General features: G+C 41.7%; 1 protein-coding gene across 2 annotated transcripts in view; it reads left to right on the forward strand.

Moving 5' to 3' along the window:
• The window catches only part of LOC108889527 (metabotropic glutamate receptor 7), a 96,724-nt gene that overhangs the window by 25,279 nt on the left and 47,254 nt on the right, over positions 1 to 24,191 (forward strand). Inside the window, exon 1 of one of the 2 annotated variants that reach the window (XM_018686037.1) lies at positions 10,698 to 12,639. The exons of the other annotated variant lie outside the window; for it this stretch is intronic. Coding sequence (XP_018541553.1) covers positions 12,136 to 12,639 — 504 coding nt within the window. The 5' untranslated portion in view covers positions 10,698 to 12,135. Of the gene's footprint in view, positions 1 to 10,697; positions 12,640 to 24,191 lie in introns of those variants that run through there. 2 annotated transcript variants of the gene reach the window in all.

The following is a 24,191-nucleotide window of genomic DNA, read 5'->3' on the forward strand; positions in this document are numbered from 1 at the left end:
TGTGCATTAGTGCAAATTTGAGGCACTTGCATTTTACATGATTATTAATACTTCTACTCCACTACAGTTCAGAGGGAAATATTGTACTCTCACTGCACTGCATCTGTTTGACAGCTTTAATCAGAAGTTTCCCTGCCATATTAATACCATAGAGGTAGTTATTCTACATTATGACTACTTTTACTTCTCATACTGATTTTCACTAAAAATACTAAATTACTTTTCATTACTTTATGTGAAATTTGCAATGCAATGGAGTGCTTCTCTATTGCAGCATTGTTACTTTCACTTAAAGGTGATGTATGTGCGTTGTTGCTATCGCTACATAGCCAACATTAGCATTAACAGCTGTTTACTCACTGCAGTGTCCAGTCTGCCCACAGTCCAACATGAGTGGATGAAGAAGCAGTGCAACACAAAGGTCATTTTTTAACCTTTTGTCTTGTAAACACAACACAACAGCTGTTAATGCTAACATTGGCTTTGTAGCAAAAACTTACATATAGCACCTTTTAAGTAATAGATCCGAATACTTCCTCCTGCATTCCTGAAATGCAATAGCAGTAAAACATAGCTACTTTCCTCACAGAAAATAAATGTCTATGTGAATATAGCTGTCTGTAGAATCGTGTCAGGCCCATTATTTATTTTTCTGTGTTAGTCTCTTGTCCATTTTTTGTAAGAATGACACCCTCCATCTCCCTCACTGCAATCCAAAAAACCTCACCTAAACTGACTGACAGGCAGACGTGTGGTGACTGCTGGTGATTTGAAGAGGCCACTTGGAAGACAAGCAGCTGAAGCCTACATAAAATGACATGAACGGGCCATCCATTCTAAGAGTAATGAGGGCTTGTATGGCTTTTTACCTGTATCAATGCTTGTGTGTGCTTTTATGAAATTATACTCATTACTCACTATTTGGTGCTGAACTGTGTTCCGCTTCAACTCACTCTCTGGTAATATAAGCTATTTTATAGAGTGCATCTATTATCTGTAATCTGATAAAGATTTCACAGGAGTGTATGGTTGCTCTGCTCCAGCCTCCTTTGTGTGCAGTAAACCTGAGACTCAGACAAGTGAGTCATGTTGAAAGTGACAGCAGATATTTATCACTGCCACTGTTTATGGTGCAGGCTGCATGAACACTTTTTCCTTTTTTTGCTGTCAATCTGGGGGCCTAAGCAGGAGAGTTAAGCACTAATAAGACAGCTTCAGTGTTCATCTCGTGCGCCTCCCCTCCTTTCCTCTGTCAGATGAAGGGAGAGATCTGAGCACGTCCTGGAGAGCTTCCCCAGTGATCAGTGAGTTGAAATAAAGCCGATTGCTTAAGTAAGTAAGAACAACCACAACCGACTGACTGGCTAGATGCGTTGTAGCGGTATATTTTGCTCCGAGCAATGTTTTAATGTGCGAAAATCAAAAACAGTTACAGGTTTTGCATCATGTACACAGAGTGGAGGCAATTGGGTTGCTGCTGTACACTGGCAAGCACCCACTTTTCAAAATTAGGACTTGCTCCCGTATCAACATGCCTTTTTTTTCCCTCACAGAAAACATGATGAATAATTAAATAATAAATAGTGGAAGCGAGGAAAATGTCATCAGAGCCTCAACTCGATTTATATATTTTTCCTGAAGTTAAAAAAGGAAAAAAAAATCTTCCTGTATTCAGTTTTTAGATTTTGTTCTCTTCAGAGCTCAAACATCCTTCACTAACGTGTTTCATTTTATGTGTGTTCCCTCTGTTTGTGATTGAATTTTTAAAATGAAATCAATAAGAGACTATGATGTTTACCTAAATTCTCCTCACAACAGCCTCTGTGCTAAGAACGTCCTTTAGATGTTTTGCATTCAGTGTACTGCACGCTGTGTGAGCATCTTGAACAGGTTAATAAAACGCGGAAAAACATTTACTGCAAAATGAACTGTGCAGGAAATTACTGACCCTGAAGGGACTGAATTTCTATTTGCTTTTGGTCTCAGCCTGTGATCATGATATACCCACATCCCTACAGCTACTTTGTGATTGCTGAGGTCGTCTCTTAATAGTTTACTGTTTGCTTTCAGTGCACTTTCAAATCACTCGTATCACCTTGTGATCTTCGACACACGTGTTTTCTGAAAGCATCCTGAGAGCAAAATGGGGGGACGTTCCTGCTTTGTTGGACTCTGTCTCTGAGGCTTTCATCAATTACGTCCTCAAGGCTCAACCTACCAGCATATTTCCACTCTCAAATGAATGGAATTTTCTATTATTTAGCTGCTAATATGGCTCCTGATGGCCCCTAAAGTCTGACAGGATGGGCTTGTGCTTGATGCTTTCCTGCACTCTAGGCCAGCTCTGACTTAAAAGGGGCCTGACTCTGGCCACACTGGTCATTTTATCTGTTCTCCTCGTTTCCTGCTAGTTACATTAGCTTGCCCACTGGGGTTTCTTTTGGCACATTAAAACAGATTTGGGTTAATAATTGATGCTGCGATTTATGGACTCTAGTGCCTGAGGTTCAATTGTAAGCCTCCACTTAAAAGGAAAGCATGCCTCTCATTCCTGCCTTTGCCTGTGCGATAATTTATAACCTCACTTTGATGGTGTGCAATTTATTGTATAGGAGTTTTTTTTTTAAGGAAGGATCCAGACATATCATTTTTCATACAACAGTCATTTTGATGTGATTATGTTTGAGTTTCAGATTTCTCGTTCACACATCAACTCAAAACAATGAAGAAAAAATATTGATCTATGCGCCACGAGCAGTAGATCTATTTGTATTTGTGCAGCGTTGTGCTCCTGGCCTTTCTTTGATTAAGAAATGTTGCCTGAAATTAATGTTCAATATCAACACCTGTTTTGACATTACGTGAAAAGATCTATAGTATGTTAATCAATAGTATTACTTAGGTGATCATAGATGGATGTGATTTATGTGTAGGCATCAGGCTTAGCTTTAATTAAAATTCTGCAAGGAGGCTGTGAAGAATTACATGACTCATAATGTTTGCCTGTGATAGCCTCTCCATCTCTACACAGATGTAGGAGTGAGAGTCGATCATGTATTTCATCTGAATTTGTCATTGTCAGCTTTCAACTAAATGTCTCGACGTATTCTGTTAAATGCCTCTCTGAGAGGAAAAACGTAGCTGTTTTTCTTTGATTTATCTTCAAACACTCATAGGATCCAGATTCTTGGGTTGTCTATAAAGTCTACAGACAATTACAGACTTTTTTCTTTTCTTTGATTGGATTCCATATTTCCTGATTGTTAAGGTGCTTAAAGGGATACTTGTGTTTTTTTGCCACAGTAGCAGCAGCTGCAGTGTTTGTCAGTCATTTGGTTGGTCCGCCACTTTGGTTCAAACTGAAATATCTCAAAATCTTTTGGATGGATAGCCGTGAACTTTTGTAGAAACTCTCCTGATCCCCAGAGAATTTATCCGTCTGACTTTGTTGATCCCCTAAGTTTACTTCTGTCACCTCCATGAGGTTGACTTTTGTGGTTTTGTTTGCGATTTCTTGACAGTCGATAGATGGGTTGCCACTAAATTTTTTCATATCTCCACGTTCCCCCCCGGCATGAACTGTAATAACTTTGATTTCTTTTAACTTTTAATCCAGTGTCATCACCTGGTCAAAATTCCTAACTGTTCCTGTGCTTTGGTTTATGATGAAATACATGGAAAACTAATGACACTCCCATCAGCCTCAGCTTGTACTTTGTGTTTAGTGCTAATGAAAGATGGTTGATATAAACTAAACATCACCATGTTAACATTGTCATTGTGAGCTTGTTAGCAGGCTGACATGAGCATTTAACTCATGACAGAACTGCGTCTCAGTCCAGCCTCTAAATCTTTTACCACGGCTACAGATGCTTGTTACCACAGGTTTGGGCACTCAGTGGTAAACTGTGGTCACTCGGTCATTCGTGAATGTGGTCAGCACTTGTCAAGTGTGAATAGATTTGTTTTCTCAGTGGTGGCTGCACCTTGTCTAATCATATGCTCTTATGCAAATTAAGTTCAATCTGAAGGTCAGCCAACAACTTTGTTCAGCAGCAACACTCTGCCAGGTGAGCAGACACAGTTGCAGGACTATATTCAACCTGATGAAAGACGGAGCCCGTATGGGATACAATTTAAGAGCACCTGCAGCACTGGAAGGCTTTTTGCCCATTAAGTATGACAACCTCTTTTGCTGACTCAGAATACAAAAAAAATTCTCAAAAAACAATCTAACAAAAAGAATCAGCTATGAAATTTTTGGCATTTTTAGCATTTTTCAAAGACTGTAATTCTTTTCCTTTTTCAAGGAAATTAATAAGGGAGAGGAGGATCCATTCCCGACAGAACAGAATATAAAGTAGGAGGAAGCGTTAAGAAATGCACCTGGTTTCAATCCCCTGAAAAGAAGGATTGCTACCATTTCCAGCTCCATTTTAATTTCCTGTTTATTTCACTCTCTGAAGCTTTGGGAACTCTGAAAGGATTTAAATGCCCTTCAGTCCCCGTGTCTTTCTCCCATTGCCTTTGATTTATAGATTTGATTTTCAGCTTGAAAGCAAAAAGGGAGAAATTCCAAAAGGAGAAAAAAAACACCATCATGACATGGAGGGGCTTAAAGTGAGCTGAAAGGTGGAGGAAATAGGAAGGATATAAAACGCCCATTGCCAGCTCCACAGATGAAATATGAGGAATTGTCGAGAACCATGTAACAAAACGTGATATGTAGCAAATGAACTGGGCTTTATTCAATCCCCGAGCAACCATAAGACGTCCCATTCTGCACTGTCTGTATTGTGCTGTGCCCTGTGTCGACAAGACTCACTTTCACTCGACACTGTCGGGCGCCCATTAAATGCTACAATACACAATCATTCCTCCTTCCAAACTCTGTAAACACAGTGTGCTCCCTGTTACTCTCTTTCACTTTGAGCCTATGATTCCTCAGCAGGATATGTCACTTGGGGACAGGCACCCCGATTTGACCGCGGCTCTTTTCGTCTTCGTAGTGCATCATTATTGTAACCCAGTAGGTAGCTGTGTATGAATTTATGCATTTCTTCTCCTCGATTCTTCCTCTATATCCGAGAGATCAGCTGGGATGACTCCAAAAGGCACCCAGTGTGCTGATAGTGGAGCATCCGCAGGGGGAAAAGGCAGCTTTTGTGACCCACAGTTCCAGCCACAGTGCTCCTCTGAGACCACTGGGCCATGGGGGAATCTAAAGGGAGACAGACCGAAGCTGAGAGACAGGAGGGATACTGGAGGACCGTGGAGGCACTGAGCTCACTGAACAGATAAACCCAAGGGATTACTGTCAGACTGCACGCTCCTCAGGCTTGCACATGGTCAAAATTAGGAGCAGTTTAACTTGAACCTCTTTTAATTGTATATGGCTTCCAGCTAAAGGAGGTGATGAACAGTGTAGGAGGCAGCAGCCGTAAGTGTCGATTCAAGTGGATGGCTTTTATAGGTGAAGGTAGTGATTTATTGTTCCACCTTATGTGATAGCTATGTGCAGTAATTTGTAACAGAGTTAATTTCCACCTAATGAGTGAGAGAGATTAATTCATGTGCATGATGAATTGCACAGCGGCAAGCAGTCAGGCTAAGCAAATTCTTGTTCAAAATATGTGTGCGTGTGTGTGCACCTTTTGTGTATGCTTTTCAAAGTCTGGTAAAGACTGCAGGGGCACTTATCTGAAATAAGTAGGCCTGCCCTCCACCGCAGTCCTCGCTTGCAGCTCCATATGGTAATGAGCTGTGTAAGATGAAGACAATATGTTATTTGCAACACAAACAGGACTGCAGTTCATTCAAGAAGCATAGGCGTAAACCACTCACACAGTTTCAGCGACAACAGTATTTTTCAAGGTGTAAAGTTCATCTGAAAAATGGAAGAATGAGCTCGTTTGTGTTGCAATAATACAATGAGCATTTCAGAAAAGTGAAATGGTTTGAAGTGAGGCTTGTGCAATGCCAATACATCAGACGCTAACTCACTGTGGTGGTATGTGACCAGCTGCCAAAACATAAATTGAAACGAGTAACAAATTTTGGAAGCTTGCCTCCCAAAGTGAAAGGGATGATGAGGTTATGATGTCCATCTGCAGTACAGTATGTGCAGTGTCTCTGCGTTAGCGTCTTCATTAACATGAAGATTGTTTTAATCTGCCCAAATTGGTCAATTTAAACGCGCCGACATTTGGCACTGGTGCTCCTTTTATCGAGTTCAGAAATGTCTCCGCTGACAGAGGAGAGAGAGAGAGAGAGAGAGGAGGGAGAGAGAAAGAGAGAGAGAAAGGGTTGTAGGTGTTGAGATGGAAAGTGTAGCTCTCCTTTGTGTCACATTGCAAGCACAGAGCTACAATATATTTATAACCACAGTCATTACTTTCCAGAATGCCTTTATTCCTGGACAGTCTGGGGGCAGAAATCAGTTCAAAACAAGAACAAGCCACTGTTAAAATAAAAATGGTAATCAGAGATCTAAAGGGTTCAGCAGCACACTTTGTACTGAGGAAGTGTCCTAATGTTTATCACAGTGCGGGTTTGAGCTTTTTCCAGATTTCTGTCACTGGTTTGTTGTAAAGTAATCAACTATGATGATATCTTACTTTTCTTAAGACCACATGGAAGCAATGAGAAGGTAATTAGCATGTTAAGAAACACGCAACAGCTCAGTATGATTCATCACTGCACACAAAAATAGTAACAATTATGTGAGTAATTATAATTTTGCTTTTGTGTCACAGAGCAGCTGATTGAGTTATTTGGGAGCTATTCATTAAGAAAGCTCAGTGTGTTGGTTCACAGATATCAGAGAAATAATTATTTAGGATTTCAGTAAAGGAATAGTTCAACATTTTGGGAAATGCACTTACGTGTTTCTTTGCTAAAGGTTAGATAAAAGATTAGTGTTTTCACCTCTAAAGGAATAGTTCAACATTTTGGGAAATTTGCTTACTTCCATCCTTGCCAAGAGTTCAATGAGAGGATTGACACCACACATCACTTTAGTCTCTGCTGGTTCCCTAAATTGCACCCTCATGGTGATGAGAAGACATCAGCAAGTCACAGCCCCCTGCTAAGAAATAGTCAGACACATAACCTCACAATAAAACCACAAGTTGCGTTTACACTTTTGTTGCTGTATGTACTAAACAAATGAGATTTAACATGTTAATTAATGAGCTCTGTGGAGGTGCTGGTGGTCTGGTTTCCCCCGTTTCCAGTTTTTATGCTAAGCTAAGCTAACTGGCTCCTGGCTGTAGTTTCATATGGAGGGTACAGATATGAGAGTAGTATTGTATCTTCTCATCTAACTCTCTGCAAGAAAGGGAATAAACATAATATTTTGAAGTTATTCATTGTGTTTTCCTGGAAATATTTAGGGACCACTTGTTACTGATTTTTAAATCGTCCCAGGTTTTTTTTTTTTTTATTATATCTTGTTGTAAAATGTTACCAACAAAACAGTCATTTGCAGTGGAAATGTAACTTATTTATTAGAGAACGTACTTTTACTTTTGAGAGATCAACAGTTGTGAAAGGTTCTGTGTTCATTCACACCTGTCTCCCTTTATCCTCACACAGGCACGTCACGTCACCCCCACCCTCACCTACACACAAACACACACAGACACGGAGAGAGATTGTTATGAGTCATTCGCAAAGACTGCAGATAAAATCTCGTCCATCACAATGTACCGTGAAGACACTTGTGATAAAATAATTCGCAGAGGACCAGAGCCGCTCAGAAGGTCGCCTAATTAACCGACACAAGGCAAGAAGCATTTGCTATCACAATCAAATTTGTGGCTAAGGTCCTCCTGGCTTGCTAACACAGCTGCACCCACTTATCATGTAAATCCAGTGGACCATGTGGTTAGCCATCAAAACAAAGGCCCAGTCACCCACTAATAGGGCCTCTGGAAGATTCCAGGACTGTGTGGGCAGGAGGTCAGCACCTTTGTGTCCATTGCTGCCACATATAATCCCTCTGATCATTATCGCTGCTGGGCCGGCTCCCAATCAGGAGCAGGTACTTGTCACATCTGTTAAAAAAAATGGCAGCAGTCTTGGGTTAATATTCTTTTTGGCTTTTCCTTCTTCTCACTCACAGTTTTGTGCTCGTCTCAGAGGCCACTTCTCTGAATAACCATCTAAGCAGACTCGCTGTCACATAACCCACGAGTTTCAAAGATAGCCTGGGGAGAAAAACCTCTTGTTACCAGGCTACCCACTGCAGTTATGTATTCCAGTGGTCACTTGTGCATTATCTGTCTATCTTTCACATTTCAGAGTGTGAATGGGTACTGAGCTCACAGCAGCAGCTTTACAGAGACATAATTAGAAGGGAGCAGGTATGACAGATGGATTACAGTCATAATTGAGAGCGTGGAGAGTCTATCGTCCTAGCTGCACTGCACCTGCTTTGTCTTTTGGCATAAACAGCAGAAGAGGTAAGAATTTGTCTTCTCATACAGTGTGCCTATAGAATTACAATACGTTTTTTTTTCTACTTCTTTTTCTCCTTGCAGGCACTGATTCTGCTTACAGTGATAAAGAAAAGAGTAGATAGCCTGATTTTTATTATTCCACAGCAGATGGTACAAAATGAGACATGGGGGCCCAGCAGCTCAGTGACCTTCATGTTGCTAATCTAACACTGCCCCTACATTGATCTAACATTAACACCTCACCCCTCACAGAATATGCATGACTCCAAACAGGCTGGTGGCCTGTGTGCGATCTCGAACAAATCACCTCGACATGCAATTACCTCCTGCTCCAGAGTTATTTCTTTCCTGTGGATACGTCGGCCCTTTCATTTGAGTCTGGGAATTAAACAGCTTTCCGGGTTAATTAATGTGACAGACAGACCCCATTGTGCCTTGTGTCAGCCCAAAAGGAAACCTTATTGCCTCTTGTCCTGAAGGTTGACTTTTTATTGTTCTTTGATTCGTCGTTCTTTAAAGGAGCACACAGTGCCAGCCGTATAATTGACTTGAAGAAGACTGCATCGAGCAGACATGTTATTGAATGCTTGAAACAAAAGCTCTAGCTTCTCATAGGAGCCCATGATTTTTCTAGTGGGATGCACTGAAATGTAGTGCACCCCTGGCATATGAAGACCATGGCTTTATTTGTTTGTTTGGCCAGCTGTAATATATATTGAGCATAAACCTCTTCCAGGATGCATTCTCACTCTCCCCCTGCTTGTTGCTTCCTACTTCACCCAATGATGAAACCCAAATGGAATTTAACCGAGTGTGTGTGTGTGTGTGTGTGTGTGTGCGAGCACGTGACGGTGTCTCTGTGTGAGAGTGAGGAAAGAGAAAGAGAGAAGATCCAAACCAAAGTGTAATCTCAGTCTAAATCACACAGCCTCCCCTGGGGGAAAGGCCCCTCTTCCTGGGGTTAGTCAGTGAATTAAATCATGGTGAGGGCCCCATTTTTCAAAAGTAACCTTTCCGTTGACAGTATAAGTGGGAGTCAGGCTCTCACCACAGAGTCCGGCTAGTGGAATTAGTGTCGTGCATTGCGACACCAGTCTCTCAGGGTGTCATTTGTAGGGGCTATTGCTGCATTTTTTTTTTTCCGGGGCTGCCTGCCTGCTTGCCTGTCTCAGTGTGCTCACAGCGGAGGAGCCCATCTGCCTCCCTCCCCTCTCACATCCCTCACTTCTCTCCTCAGCAGTTCCCACACAGTTCCCTTAAATGTATTTTTGGTGCATCTCATGAATTTTGGCCCCAGCGTATGGTATTTTGCACCCAGAACCACATTATCATCTGTGGAGTTGGACATGCACGATTTGCCTATTGAAAGATATTCATGCAATCAGTGCAGCTAATGGAGATAAATACACTACATGCAGGATTAGGCTTGAATTAATCTCTATTCAACTTAATTAATTAGAAATTTGTCCATCCAAGCCTGTAGTGTCAATAGGACATGTTTCAATAAGAGCTACATTGCCTTTTCTAATCTTTTAATTGAACAGAAACGAACGTAACGAACATGTTCATAAAAATGGGATTCTGTGCCTCATATTCATTTCCCCGATAAAGCAACTCTCGGAAGCTGTTTATTACTCAGTGATCAAGCAACTTAAGTGACTTATCCTGTAATCCATTCACTGTTCACTAATTTTTTCAACAACAGCAGTCTTGTGGTTGCTGTTGTTGGCTGTGCGGTTGCTGGTCGAGAAGTGGTCAGTTTCTAAGGTTACTTGAAAACGAAGGCTCACACATGAATTATGTATCTACAAAGTACTCAGTGGTCACCTTTTCTCACACTCTAACCCACTGAATGAATACAGCATCATTAGTAGAGCCTAACAATGTTTTTTTTTTTAAATATGAGATTTACTTTGAATCACACACAGAAGCCCCTCCCCTCCTTTTAAAAAAAAAAAAAAAAATTAATGCCACAAATTGCCAAGTGAGTCCCTGGCTAATGCATACCCACGAAAGCAAATTATCATAATCTGCCTGTTTGTAAAAGCACCATCTGTGCAGTTAAATAGTTTGGTGATGATAGTGTTTTGTTAAGAAGATGTGAGGGCTCCTTGCTCCTAAAGGTGTGGTTAATTCTCGCCAGCCTGTGTGTGCCAATGTGCGTGCCCGCATAATGTGTGCGTGCGTGCGTGCGTGGTGTGTGTGTGTGTGTGCGCGCGCGGGGGTGCACAGGATGAATCAGGAGTGTCTTCTGAAGAAGGGTTGCCTGGGAGACCAGCCTGGACCCCTCCAAACGTGTCTGTTCTGCGCTCTCCCTCCCTCCTCCCCTCTCTCTCCCTCTATCTATCTCTCTCTTCCGTTTTTAAAGGTGCATCAGTAATGAATCCAAAACTATTTCAGGAAAGGCACTTTTTAGTCGGCAGGTGAAGCCCTTCATACCTGCAGTTCTGCCGTGTTCTCATAATGCCACAGATCTCCGTTTCGTGCCTTCCACCGTCAGCATCAAAAGAAAACACACACACACACAAAAAAAGTCTGTGTGTGTTTGAGGGAGAGAGGGGAGAGATAAAAGAGGGAGGGGAAGTGGCGAGAGAAAGAGATTATGAACGCTGAGGTGCAGCGCACTGAGAGGCACTCAGAGGAACAATTGTCATACTATTCAAGTCAGTAAGTGCATTTGCTCGTCTTGTTTACCTTGTCGTTGAACTGATGTCTGAAGACACCGAGCACCAACTTCCTGAAAATCCTGCCATAAAGTGATGCTACTTTTCCCCCCCAGCCCAGCTGAATGACGTCTCGCAGGGAAAGGGGGCTGAAAACTCGGCGCACACAGTGAATCCCTCGCTGTGACTCATTCATTTTGTATAAATGCGACCGGTTGCGGAGAGACAGAAAAGGAGCTGGGGCTTTAATTAGCTGGATTTTTCTCAGTCCTCTGCTACGTGAACGCACATTCCATCCCCTGCTAGACGCCTTTTTTTCTCCTTTCCTTCTTTCTTCATTTCTTTCTGTTTTTATTTATTTATTTATTTTTGAGACTGTGGAGATGATATGCACCCCTGGGAGACAGACACCACAGCCGACCGAGGCATCCCTGCGCTCCCTTGGAGTTGGTCTGAGCGAGAAGAAATGTCTCCCACTTCTGCCGGTCCTTTTAACATTTAAGTATTGATTTATTTATTTATTTTTAGGTTGAATTCCCTGATATTCCGCTGCGTGTTATTCGGTAGAGTTTACTATCGCTTCGGGGTCGTGAGGATATGTCAGTGATCAGCAGCGGCTTCGTTGTGTTTCCATCCGCGCTTTGGATTTTATCGTTAAATGGACAGAATTAGGCCAGTTCATCTGCGGCGAGTGTTCGAGTTCTTTTTACGGACATTTTCTGACTAATGGATGTAGCCTCCCTTTCAGATGGGGGACTGAATTAACCGTGAGGGGGCTTCTCTATTCAACAAGCTGCACCGCTCACTCCTGGCAGCGAAAGCGATGGGCGCAGTTTGTCTGAGCCATCTACAGCGTCTTGGTTCCTCAGCCCAGCTTGTTGAATCTCCTCCCTGGTGACCAAAGAAAGAATGGGTTCGTATTAACATAAAAAACTTCTCTGGTTCTTTTATCGGCGGATTGCAGACTCCATCCCCCTCCACCCCCTTTTCCCCCTCTAAAAAAGTTGATCATGGCTCGTCCCGGGCTGCGCGTGAAGCTGAGCTCTATATGGAGAGTGTTTTGGCTCATGAGGACCGTGGTGGATTTCGCGCTGCCTCAGGAGACTTACGCGCCCCATTCAATACGGACCGAGGGGCACCTGACCCTCGGAGGACTCTTCCCGGTGCACGCCAGAGGGGCCGACGGCACGCCGTGCGGGGACCTGAAAAAGGAGAACGGCATCCAGCGGCTCGAGGCCATGATGTACGCTTTGGATCAGATAAACCAGGACGAGCAGCTCTTACCCAACATCACCCTCGGCGCCAGGGTTCTGGACACTTGTTCGAGGGATACCTACGCGCTGGAGCAGTCTTTAACTTTCGTCCAAGCCCTGATCACGAAGGACACCTCAGACGTGAGGTGCACTAATGGGGAGCCACCGGTGTTTGTCAAGCCTGAAAAAGTGGTGGGAGTCATCGGAGCCTCGGCGAGTTCAGTATCGATTATGGTTGCCAACATCCTACGCCTCTTTCAGGCAAGTCTGTGAGCGTGTGGAATAGTTTTATGGGAATTGTGAAAATAGTCTTGTTATCACTGTAGCTGCAGTATGTTCCAGCCTCTTTTTTTGTAATAATCAGCTTTTTAGAGAAGCGTGAAAGTGATGCGCCTCCTCACTGCTACCCACCCAGTAACGGGAAGCGGATGAAACGGGATGCCATAAGTGTAGAACAACTATAAACCTTATCTCATTAGTTGCTGACAAAAATCTGCTATTTTGAGGTGGTAACATACATCGTTTGCCTTTTTTTCTGTTTCTAACTCACTGTTTGTTATGGCTAATTCTCAGTTGGACTTCTCTCCATCTTAAAATATGGAAGCAAAGGGGAAGGTGAAGTGAGTTTGGGTGGTTTTCCCCTCCACTACACTGTGTGGATGAGACAGCTGAGTGTGCTGTTGCTTGTCCCCGATGGTGCTGAAGGAACAGCTCCCGTCTGTTCTAGTCTCACTCCGGAGTCTGGATGAGTGGGCACTGACAGCCTGACACAATCACACCCAAACTCAACAACCCCCTCCTGAGAATAACAGGCCTGCTTCATGTGATTGCACATGATTATGTGAGCCTCTTGCGCAAGGGGGGGTGGGGGGGACTGCAGGCGTTCTTATGAATTGTTTTGAACCTGAAAGCCTTCATTTATGGTTGACTGGCTTGGTTTATCTACAGGGGGGACCCTTCAATGAAATGAGCTTGTTTCAGACTCTCAGCACCCTAATTGAACTCAATGGTTTCAAGTAAATGAAATGAATTTGCACCACTAATTTCAAAATGAGTTAGCTCAGATTTTATGGGGAACGCATTTCTATTCCTGTTGGCTGAGAGTCAGCTGATGGAAGTTGGCTCACTGCTGGTGCTGCAGTGGAATGGGAAACGCAGTAGGGCACCAATACAGCAGATTAATTATTTAAAACACTTCTCTATAGCAAAATATCTAATTACTTGAAATACCAATGTGGTGCTTTTTTTTGGTTCCAAATGTGCAGACTTCTGTACAGTTTTTCTTCTTGCGGGAGGGGAGCAGCAGCAGCAGCAGCAGCAGCGGAGTTGGAACCCAAGGAGGAGGAGGATCACCTGAGCTGCAGTGTTGGCGCCAATGATTTGTGGTTGCAGATTGTAACTCACTGTCTTGTCGTGTTTTGTTGCAGTTCAATTAGACAAACCATGGGCTTGGCTCTAAGTAGCTGTTTAACTGCAACTGCAAGACCATCAAAATACTTAACATGCTTTTAGCAACCCCCTCCCAGCCCTCCACCCTTCCTCCTTCTCTACCTCTCTTCCTTTTCTTTTTTCACACACACACACACACACACACACACACACACGCATACACACACACACACACTTACACATGAAACACTTTTTTATTTTTTTCACAGCAGCCATCCTCCAGAGGTTTGTGGCTCCATTGGCTGGACAATTAGACTGATGGTCCTCACCGCAACCTTAAGCCCAGCTGTGGTTCCTGTTCACTCTTTGTACAGGCTGAGTTAACAAACTAAATTTTTTATTATACCAAGTTAGTAAAAACCCTCCAGTCATGCTTTGAAGAGTCCTCGCTGCAGTCATTATCTTGTTGCAGAGTTGTAAGTCTTCCCTTTTTTTTTCCAAGCAAGCATGCACACATTTGTGAAATCTCGATGGGTTTAAAGGGCCAGAGATGGTTTCGTTAGCCCAACAGGTGCATCAGCATGTCTGTTGGTGTCTAAGAGCTTTGGCACGTGTAGGTGTCATCCATGTGCGATGTTGCACCGGAGCTCAGGCGCTGTAATCAAGCTTGAGGAATCTGTGGATTGACAGCAGTTGTCATGCAGCTCCGTCCGTCAGTCTTGCGTTTCTTCTCGTTTCCCCAAATTGGTGCCAGAAAGGTGGCAGGGAGCAGATGAACTCCCTGTTCCTGTTTTTGCCCTTCAGCACGCTTAGTTTTTTCTCTCTCTGGTGCCAGTGGTGACGATAGGATTTATAATAATGATGGTCAGTTAAACGTGAGGGCACATGATACTGTATAATCAATACATACCAGAAGTGAGAGCTCACAGCCTATTTACTCTCATTCATCTTACAGCATTTGATTAGCTTGTGGCAGCAATTGCAAGTTTCTGAGATTGTTCTTAACTGCAATCCATCAAGTATCAAATGATTCCTGTCAAAAGCATCAAAAGCTTGAGAAAGCACCTGTTCAGACATAATTAAAGAACCACGGCTAATTTTTTTTTCTCTCTCTCAAAGAGGGAGACATCAAATGAGCTCTAAGTGTTCAATTTCTTGTCTTAGTTGATTTAAATTATGTTTGATTATTGGATATGGCCCATAACTAAGGAATCTAATGGACTTTGAAGTTTAATCTTTACACTTGAAACCTGCAGACAATGACCTCTCCCCGAGCTGTCGTCCTAGCCTCCTTCCTGCTTTGTTCTCAGTGGTTCTCATCAGGTCATTTTGTGTTTCACCCCTGTGATAAATGAATCATCAGGGAAGCTAAATAGTGATTGTAGATTTTTATTGCCAGACACTAAATATCATGGCTGTCTATTCAGGACATGAGTAGTTGCTGAACTGTTAATGCTGGGAAATTGACATGAGGGATAGATTTTTCTGAGGACCCAGGAGGGTTGATCAATACTGTTGCCATGGTGAGGCCGATTTGCTGCTAAGATGTTTTTATTTCACTGCCTTTCATGCTGTGTTGGAAATGAGAAGCAACAATGCCACAGGAGGAAAAAAAAATCAATCAGCCAAACTTTTGGATTGTTACCAGGAGCTATGATGTTGTGCACCTTTTTGAAAAATCATCCAATCCTTACCCTCTGCACTCATCGTGGAAGGGACGACGCTGTAGTTGAAAAGACGGGGCAACTTTGTCCATTTGTACGTCCTGGCCACTTGAATGAGTCATGAAATTGATTTTTATCCAGATGACATTTACATCAGGGAGTGCAGCTCGCTATTCTCTGTCGCATCTCTTCTCCCGAGGACCAAGGAAAAACTTTGTATTGAATGCAGGTGAACTCCGTCTTGTCCTCCTGTCTGGGGAAGCAGCCCCTTCAGACTAGCTGTCTAAGTGAGGCATTGACGTCCTCTGCGCTCATAGCCCTGACAGGCTCCGGTCGGCTTTTTATCTCTCCTTTTTCACAGAATCATCACTGTGATTGATTTGAAGGAGATTGAAGCCTTGCAGTGTGATCTATTCAGCTGACAGTGGTAAAGATGGACACCAAAGGAATATGAAGGCTCTGTGTATGAGTGTGTGTGTGTGTGTGTTACATAACAAGCTCTGGAAGTGACACCAAATGTCAGAAGTTAAATATGTCTGCTTTTCTAAACACGGTTGCCATTTGTACATAGATGCATGAAGCAGCGCAGGTCAATTAATCGCATCTCCAGCGCTGTATTCAGCCCAATCGCACGAGACGCGGTCAAGTATGCAACGTATGAGTAGACGCATGCACACACCCATACAGTATGCAGACAGAGGGCTCCCATTACCATTGCTGAAGGAATGAAAACACAACAGTCTCATAGATATTTCATGATCCACACCAGTGATTTTGGTTCTCGCATTTTCTCTCCATCACTTGGTAATTGGCTTTTATTCAGTGTGACACAAAGGCTCCACTCAGTACATTATAACTTTATGACAAGAATCTGAAACATGGATAACAAAGGAAGTAATTCCAGTCTTTCAACTAACTTGCCACTTATCTCCAAACTAAGGATCAAACTTGAGTTGTAAAACATAACTCAACTCAAGAATGACCAGAAAAAATAAAGCCAAATTTTTATTATATGAATAGAATTTAATGATTACTATGCTGCTTCTTATAGCCCTGCGATGGACTGGCGATCTGTCCAGGACCCTTAATGGATACACGGTATAGATAATGAATGAATGTTTATTATTAGTAGTATATTGTGTGTTTGGATCTCATGTTCATGTTTTGAAACTTGAACACACAACTACCTAGTTCCCAGTTCTTCTTTTATTCTAAATGGACATGACAGCATTTTCATCATAAGTGATGTTCTTCTACTTAAAGTGGGTGGGTTGTGAACACGTGTATTTATAGATAGCTGCGATAAAACGTCACATATCAGCTGTGAATTTGGTCATTCATATTATACTGTGCATCAACCATGTTAATATTACATCAACAGAACAATACATGAGTAGCTGCGGGAGACAATTGTTGTTTGTGTAGAATAAAAACATAAATTCTTTTTCTGTAGAACACAAAATAGGCAAATACAATTATTTTTTTCAAAGCACAAACACGAAAACACAAAACACGTTTTGAAAAAAAAAATCTATTGTGTCTAATAACACCATTTTCACAAATAACAAAATTGCCTGACAGACTTTAAAAGGGTTATTGAGTCATCAGTCACACTAACATGTTTGTGCAGATTTTGTAGTAAATCTAATGATTATCTTTCCCAGTCCTTGGGAGGAATGAGAGCCCTGCTGGTTTTCATTCCAGTCATTTAATCAGACACTGACTTATGGCCCGGTCAGACCAGATTTGGCAAGGTGAGACTTACTCCCACACTGAGGCAAAAAGCAGGTGGGAGGGGAAATAATATGGGCAGGGTTACAAGCATAAGCAGCACGTGTTAGCATGGCTAACAGGCTAACAATAGCATTCCACAAGTTGAGAATTTTACACCTTTTTTTTTTTAAACAACTACTGCATACTGTTGTTTATTCTATATCCCTGTCCTTGCACTCAGTGCCAGCCACACAGTGCAAACCTTCCTCTGCTGCTTATGTTCTTTAAGCATGCAGGTATACAAACAAGGATACATACAATCAATATGTACTTAAAGAGAGGTCAATCCCACCTGCTCTTTCAAATTGGCTGAACATCAATGACGCACGTTATTTCCCAGGTCACGGTGTCAAAGATTGAACTCTGCGGGGAGTGAACAAGGCAAGATTAATCCATGACAGGCAGCGAATATGTCTCACCTGACATAGTGAAATGATGGGGTGAAGGCAGTGTTAGATCTGGGACGCGGATGAATGCATGTTCCTCAAATTATGTAGGTGGACAGCATGGCAGCAGTGCTCTGAGTCTGAGACACCAGGTCTGAAAACTGCTGATCCTTGCTGGAATTGGATGAATAAATGGGGGAGGGGACATATTATTTTTGTGTTTAAATTCAGGTGCTAGGTGCAAAATTAAATTCTATGACTGGTAACTGTCTCTAGAGCATGGACTATACTCCGGGAAAATGTGTCTAATGGTTTGAGAAAACTGGGATTCAGACCTGCAAAGGCAATTATTAAAGTGATAACTACACAGAGAGAAACATTGCCTCACAGCCTAATTCTCTAAATTTCCATCCTCTTGCCCCTTTTTGGATGGTGGTGGTGGTGGTGTTTTGTCACGGGTGAAGGAGTGGAGCAGGTATATATTCACACACACACACACACACACACACACACACAAACACAAACACAATGCAGTGTTAGAAGCTGATGGAATATTAATAAAATGAATAAAATATTCTTGTGTCAGACAAGTTGTCATTGGGGCTGACATGCGGTCATTAGGTCAGCAGTCTGCCACGGTTAGAACATGAGGAAACCATCCACGCCTGATATTAGGGTCTTGGTTATTCCCACAGGCCTGGGGGGGATGGTGCACTTTATTATTCAGCTACATAATAGCATGCTATATGAATAAATGTTTCTCAATCGAAACACGGGTAGTACACCCTTATTCCATTCCTCATTTGTTTCCAGACATATTCTAGTTTGTTTCTATGTAATGATTCCACTTAGAGCTCGTGAATATTGATTCAGTATCTTTTACGCAAAGCCACATGTACATGGGGTTTGGGGGTCTGTGCTTGATGATTGCAGCATCTTGACTCCATTTTCTCTCACTGCATTGGAGGGGTGGGGGAAGAGGGCACCTGCTTAAAAGCTTAGCTCCACTAACATTGAGGTCACACTGGTGTTCCTTTAAAACTTATTGTCGGTATGTAAAATGTGGCAAGAATAGCACTCGTAGACTTTGCTGGAAGTTTTTTGCACTTTATCTGCCGAGCAGAAGGAGCCAGAGAAGAGGAAACCCCATTACGTCCGATCCTCTTACGGGGATGAGTGGAGAAGCATGAGGAGGTCTCTGCTGGCTGCTGGTTGGCCTCTCACTCATTCTTCCAAAAGATAAAATGTCCCAATTGCTTCAGCAGAAGACGATCCAGTTGAAAAGGCATTATTGCAGGCCTCGTTGTAGTGATCTGTGATCCGTGCAACATTATAGTAGAGCCTGAATTACAAAGTTACTCAACCATAGTAGACTTCTGTGCTGTATGACTAAGTAGCATCTGTTTTTGCTGTAGAAAATGAGCGGGAAATGTTTTTATAGATCGATAAGAGATTTGCCATTTAAATATGATCTGTTTTTACTAGGCAAATTCCTCTCCTCTTACAGTTTCTGAATTCCTGGCAAATGAGTTAAGTGAATTTGTTAAAAGGCTCCTTTTAGAGGTGCCTGTGAGAGTGTCTCCAGCTTCAAAAGGAGGCATGTCACTTTCCCTCATCCAGCTCTGAAATCACATGGCACCTTATAAATTACACTGCACTTCAGCCTCATCCTGTGGATCTACTTGTCAGGGAGAATTCCCTCTTAACACATAAAAGATGTTGCATTTTAAGGAAAGAGGGAGTGAACAGGGGCAACACTTTAGTTGAAGTTCCCATACTTAGCATTTATAAGTATAACCAGTTTTAATGTTATGGCTGGATGGCGTATATATCTAAACATAAATAACATAAATGTTTATAACATGCTAAAATGTAGGTACACCTATGTTTATTAATGTATTTATTAACAATTATAACCCCTCCTGTGGCCACCCATCAGTAGATGCGGATGTATAAACAGATAACAAATGACAGTGTAGTAAAACACAGTTATAATTATATACATTTTGTTATAAGCAATAGACACTGAACATTAATTAACACTTAAAATGTCCTTATATCTGCTTATAACTGCTATATATTGTGTATTATAAAGCCACTTATTAAATACTATATAGTGCTTATAAATGCCAAATCTGATGACTAAAAGTATCACCCAAACAATACTCAGAGTCTAGAGTTCTGCTCGCAGCTCTGAGAGGTGGTGCTTTAGGTACAGTGGTGCTTTGGCTAAATGCTAACATTAGTAGTGCTAACACACTGATGTTTAGCAGGTATTGTTCACCATGTCCACCGACAGCCCTAATTTGTGGTAACAAGACTAAGAGCCTGCAGTCAAGCTAGTGTTTCTGAGAGATCATGCTCAGGCACAGTGGTGCTTAAGCTAAATGTTATTGTCAGTGTGTTAGCGTGCTGAGTGTAAAATCTTTATCAGTTAAGTAATTGGTAAGTATAGTCAAATAAATATAGTGAGTTAAAAAGTACAACATTTCCCTCTGAAATGTTGAGATAAAGCAGCATAAAATGGAAGAAGAGCTCAAAATTGCAGGATTCATCATCTGGGGATCATAAATGCCTCAACCATTTCCAGTTACATGGCAATCTGTTCAATAATAGTAGAGATATTTTAGCCGGGGCCAAAGCGGTGGATCGACTAACAGTCAGACCAACATTGCAATAAATTCAGCACATTTTCAGCATCTAAATTACACTTTTTATACAGTTATTGGTAACAGTCATGTATATAAAAAAAGGCCTATGCAACAGTGTAGTTAAGATATAATAAACTTTGTGAAGTGGGCTGCCAACTTAAAAAGGACAGAAGGTGGACTGCTCACATGGCCGTCTTGGCGTCCCTGGAGGCTGGTGGCACAAGGCTGTGTTTAGACTGCATGCCCATGTGAGGACTCTAATGTAGATAGTCATGCCGCTGAAGAGCAGCAAGAAATAGACAAGAAGAAGAAGAGTCACCACACGCCAGCTTGAGCTGCAAGACAGGGAAGAGAAAACACAATGGTCCTTCTGCTACAGTGTTTATATTTCTCTGTTACCTCAAGTGGTATCGAGCTATGTGGATATAGTTGTTTTCGTTTATGTACTCCAGTTTTGACATTGTTTTTCTGAAAGAGATGCTGCAGTTGATTTAATTGAAAGTATCTTTTTTTCCTTTCACCTCCACTGCATTGGGGTAGAGGCCTTAGCAGCAGACAGTGCTGGAATTTACAAAAAAACCCTCTTACATGTACAAATACAGCACACAAAATCTTGTTTAAGTAAAACAGCAGAGGTATTATTAGCAAAATGTATCTAAAGTAGACAACGTTTTCATTCTAATAGTACTCATAATGCAGAAAAACTGGTCTTGTGAATGTTGTAACATATAATATGATGAATTATTATTGCTAATGCATTAATGTGACTTTATATTTTTCTGGGTCATTTACTCTATAAAGATCAATCATATTTTATAAACTTAAATGTTTTGTGTGTAAAATCTGTTGGACACAGATTTTCAGCTGTGACAGTAAAGTAACTGGTAACCATAGCTTTCAATAAATGTAGTGAATTTAAAAGTACAATATTACTAATAACCTTCTGAAATATTGAGCTATAAAGTGGCATAAAATAAAACAGTGAATTGTATACTTTAATACAATGTTAGTACTAGTATTAATCATGGTAAAAGGCTTCATACCACTAGTGAATTGTCAGTACATGTGTTCATGTGTGCCTGTGTGTACATTTGTGTGTGTGTGTCTGTGTCTGTGTGTGTTGTTTGTATTACGGAGATGTCAGGGCCCAGTGTGCTCTCTCACAGTATACATAATAAACTGTCATCAGGATTCATTCCTTGTCCTTCACTTGTGTTATTACAGCAGGGCCTGAGGGTGCATCAGAATGGTTGCTAACAACAGTATAGTAATATATAACCATTATATCAGCCAGTGCAATGTGGACCTTTATAGGGAGGCTAAATTATTAGAGTGCAGCCTGGGCCTCGGGTAGTTATGCTAAAATACCTGTTGATTTCACATGTGAGAATGAATGAAATGAGAGGAACTTTGGAGTTTCGTTAGCTTCAATTTCATTTTGTCTGTATTCCCCCCTGAAATGATTTTTGGTGAGTGTGTGTATGTGTGTGTGTGGCTGGCAATGCAGTGGTGTACGAGTGCTGTTTGAACATGTTTGTGTGTCCCTGTTCTTTTGAGCTTGAAAAGTATACTGTGCTGCAGCAGCCAGCGTATACATAAAAAATCAGTTGACAGGATTACTGTTTTCAGATGCAAATCTCATGGGATATCGAGTGCTCTCTGAAACGCCTGCATGTGGCAGTTGATTTCAGGGAAGGGATTTCGGGACATTGATTTCGGGGAAGACCTCAATCACCATTGACATTTTGCAAATTAGGGAAGCTCTTTCCTTTTCAAATACGGTTGCTTAAACTACAATTGACTGCTGGACAAGAGCTATCGATGACAGAATATAGTGTCTTTTAACCACCTTATCGGTGCTGGAGCACTCACATGTGGCCCACAGTGAGGCTAGGTGGATCAATACCATGTCATTTATCAATAGATTATGCATTGTGCTGTCATTCGCTCTCTACCTGGAGGTCAAAGGCCAATCAGATGCAATATTTACCTGTAAATTTAGTTTGGCTCTTGGAAAATGAAACCATCTGTGTGACGCAGCAGCCAGTCAAAATCTCAATCTCCCTGCATTCCTGCCAGTGGGAAAAAAAAAATCTAAAATTCATATAAAATTCAGGAGGACTACATGAGTTTTGTTTTAATGTTAGTTTTGTACAATCCTGATGAAATGCTTCCGTCAGTCAGGTTCAGTGTTCCTACTGCTGCTGATGGTTTTCCTGTTGAAGCCTGTATGTGTGTATATGTGTTGATCATGTTGTGGGCAGAAATACGTTCAAATATTTACATTATGTGCTCCCATCTTGGTGATGAATTCACAATGTTAACCCATAAATTTCAGGGTTAAGACCTAGGCTAAGGCAGGGAGTGGTTAAGGCAGGGGTAAGTCTCACAAGAAAAAGGAAATATCATTCATTTCAGCAAATACCCCAAAACAACAATTGTTTGTGTTGAAGAGACAAAGCCGTCCATCTGCTGCACTAATTATGACTCTTGTCCATTAGGAGCAAAGGAGGAAGTAGTGTGGTGCTATTATAGAGAAAAAAAGTCCAAAGAGGAAGGTGACCAGTATGGACGGTTGAAAAAGTCAAAGTGATGTGGTCCTATCGGCTGCCGCATAAGATCACAAAACACTTACAGTACAGGCTATGTGTTGTTCTGGAGGGCAGTCACAAATGATGTATTTTGTCAATTAATTTGAAGGACTGGTTGGGTACGTCCTCGGGTAATAAATGTAAGTCCATGTATGTGTGTTTGAGTGTGTCCTTGCTCGCATTAATCACTTACCTCTCCTCAGGGGACGGATGAGCTGGTCCCCACAAGGTTAAGGCTGCTGGAAGGATTAGGTTAAGCTTGGGGTAAGGGTTGAGGTTAGACATGGTTATGGCCAAGGTTAGTTTAAAACCTCCAGGCTATGAATGTACATCAATGCAGTGCTCTCCTAAGTGACAAAAACCGTGTATGTGTGCGTAAGTGTATGTGTGCGTAAGTGTGTGTGGTGTGTGTGTGTGTGTGTGTGTGTGTGTGTGTGTGTGTGTGTGTGTGTGTGTTTCAGGGTGGCAATAATCCTACGCTCTTAGTGCTCAACCAATTTTCCAGTTCCTGTGCACAGTTGGAAACACATCACACTTTTTTATTTGGAGAAACCATCCACACAGAGGTTATGGTTTTGAATGTGTTCTAATGAACATAAAGTCAAGCCCTAAATAAACACAAGGTACTTAAAACCACTCACCACTGGATGCAGCACAAGTGGCTTGGAACAGCCACAAGACTTTGATGTGTTTAATGCACCGATTCACTGTACTGTGGTGATGTAACGTTAATGTTAACATTTTAAGTTTTGGACATATTTAGTCCACATAATACTATCTTGCCTCAATACTGTATTCATGGGTTTAGCTTCAATAATACTGCTGCAGAGGAATTTTCCCTCTCAGACATCTGTCATTTTTTTATGTTTTATGTATTTGGATTACTGTCTGAAACACTTACAACATTGAAGGCTAGAAGTTCTTGAAAACACAAACTGTGGATTTAAAATTTCCATGAAATAAATCAGATCAGCCTCTTTCATGCATTTTTTATTCTGGATGATCAATGAACCAACAAGTTTAAAAGCCTCTGTCTCAGATCTTCTAAATATATATTCAAGGTGTTTTGTTTGTGTTTCTTCAGCTCATTTGACAGATTGTGATATTAGTAGACTTGAGATCCACATGAGTTGCTTTGAGAGAGATGCATGTTAGTGCTCTGAAAATCAAGATAAAGATAACCCCTCAGTAGTGGTGTGTGACAGTTCCATTGTATTCAACTGGACCCATTCCTGTTTCAGCTGGTTAACTTGTCTGTGGGTAATTGTCTGATCTGGCGTCTGTTGCGCATCTCTGATTCTGCCTCTGAAATACATGTCAGTGTGCAGCCTTCTGACACTTTGTCTCACTGTGAGTGGA

This window comes from Lates calcarifer, linkage group LG6 (assembly GCF_001640805.2).
Source record: "Lates calcarifer isolate ASB-BC8 linkage group LG6, TLL_Latcal_v3, whole genome shotgun sequence".
In the NCBI taxonomy this organism is placed as follows: Eukaryota; Metazoa; Chordata; class Actinopteri; family Centropomidae; genus Lates; species Lates calcarifer.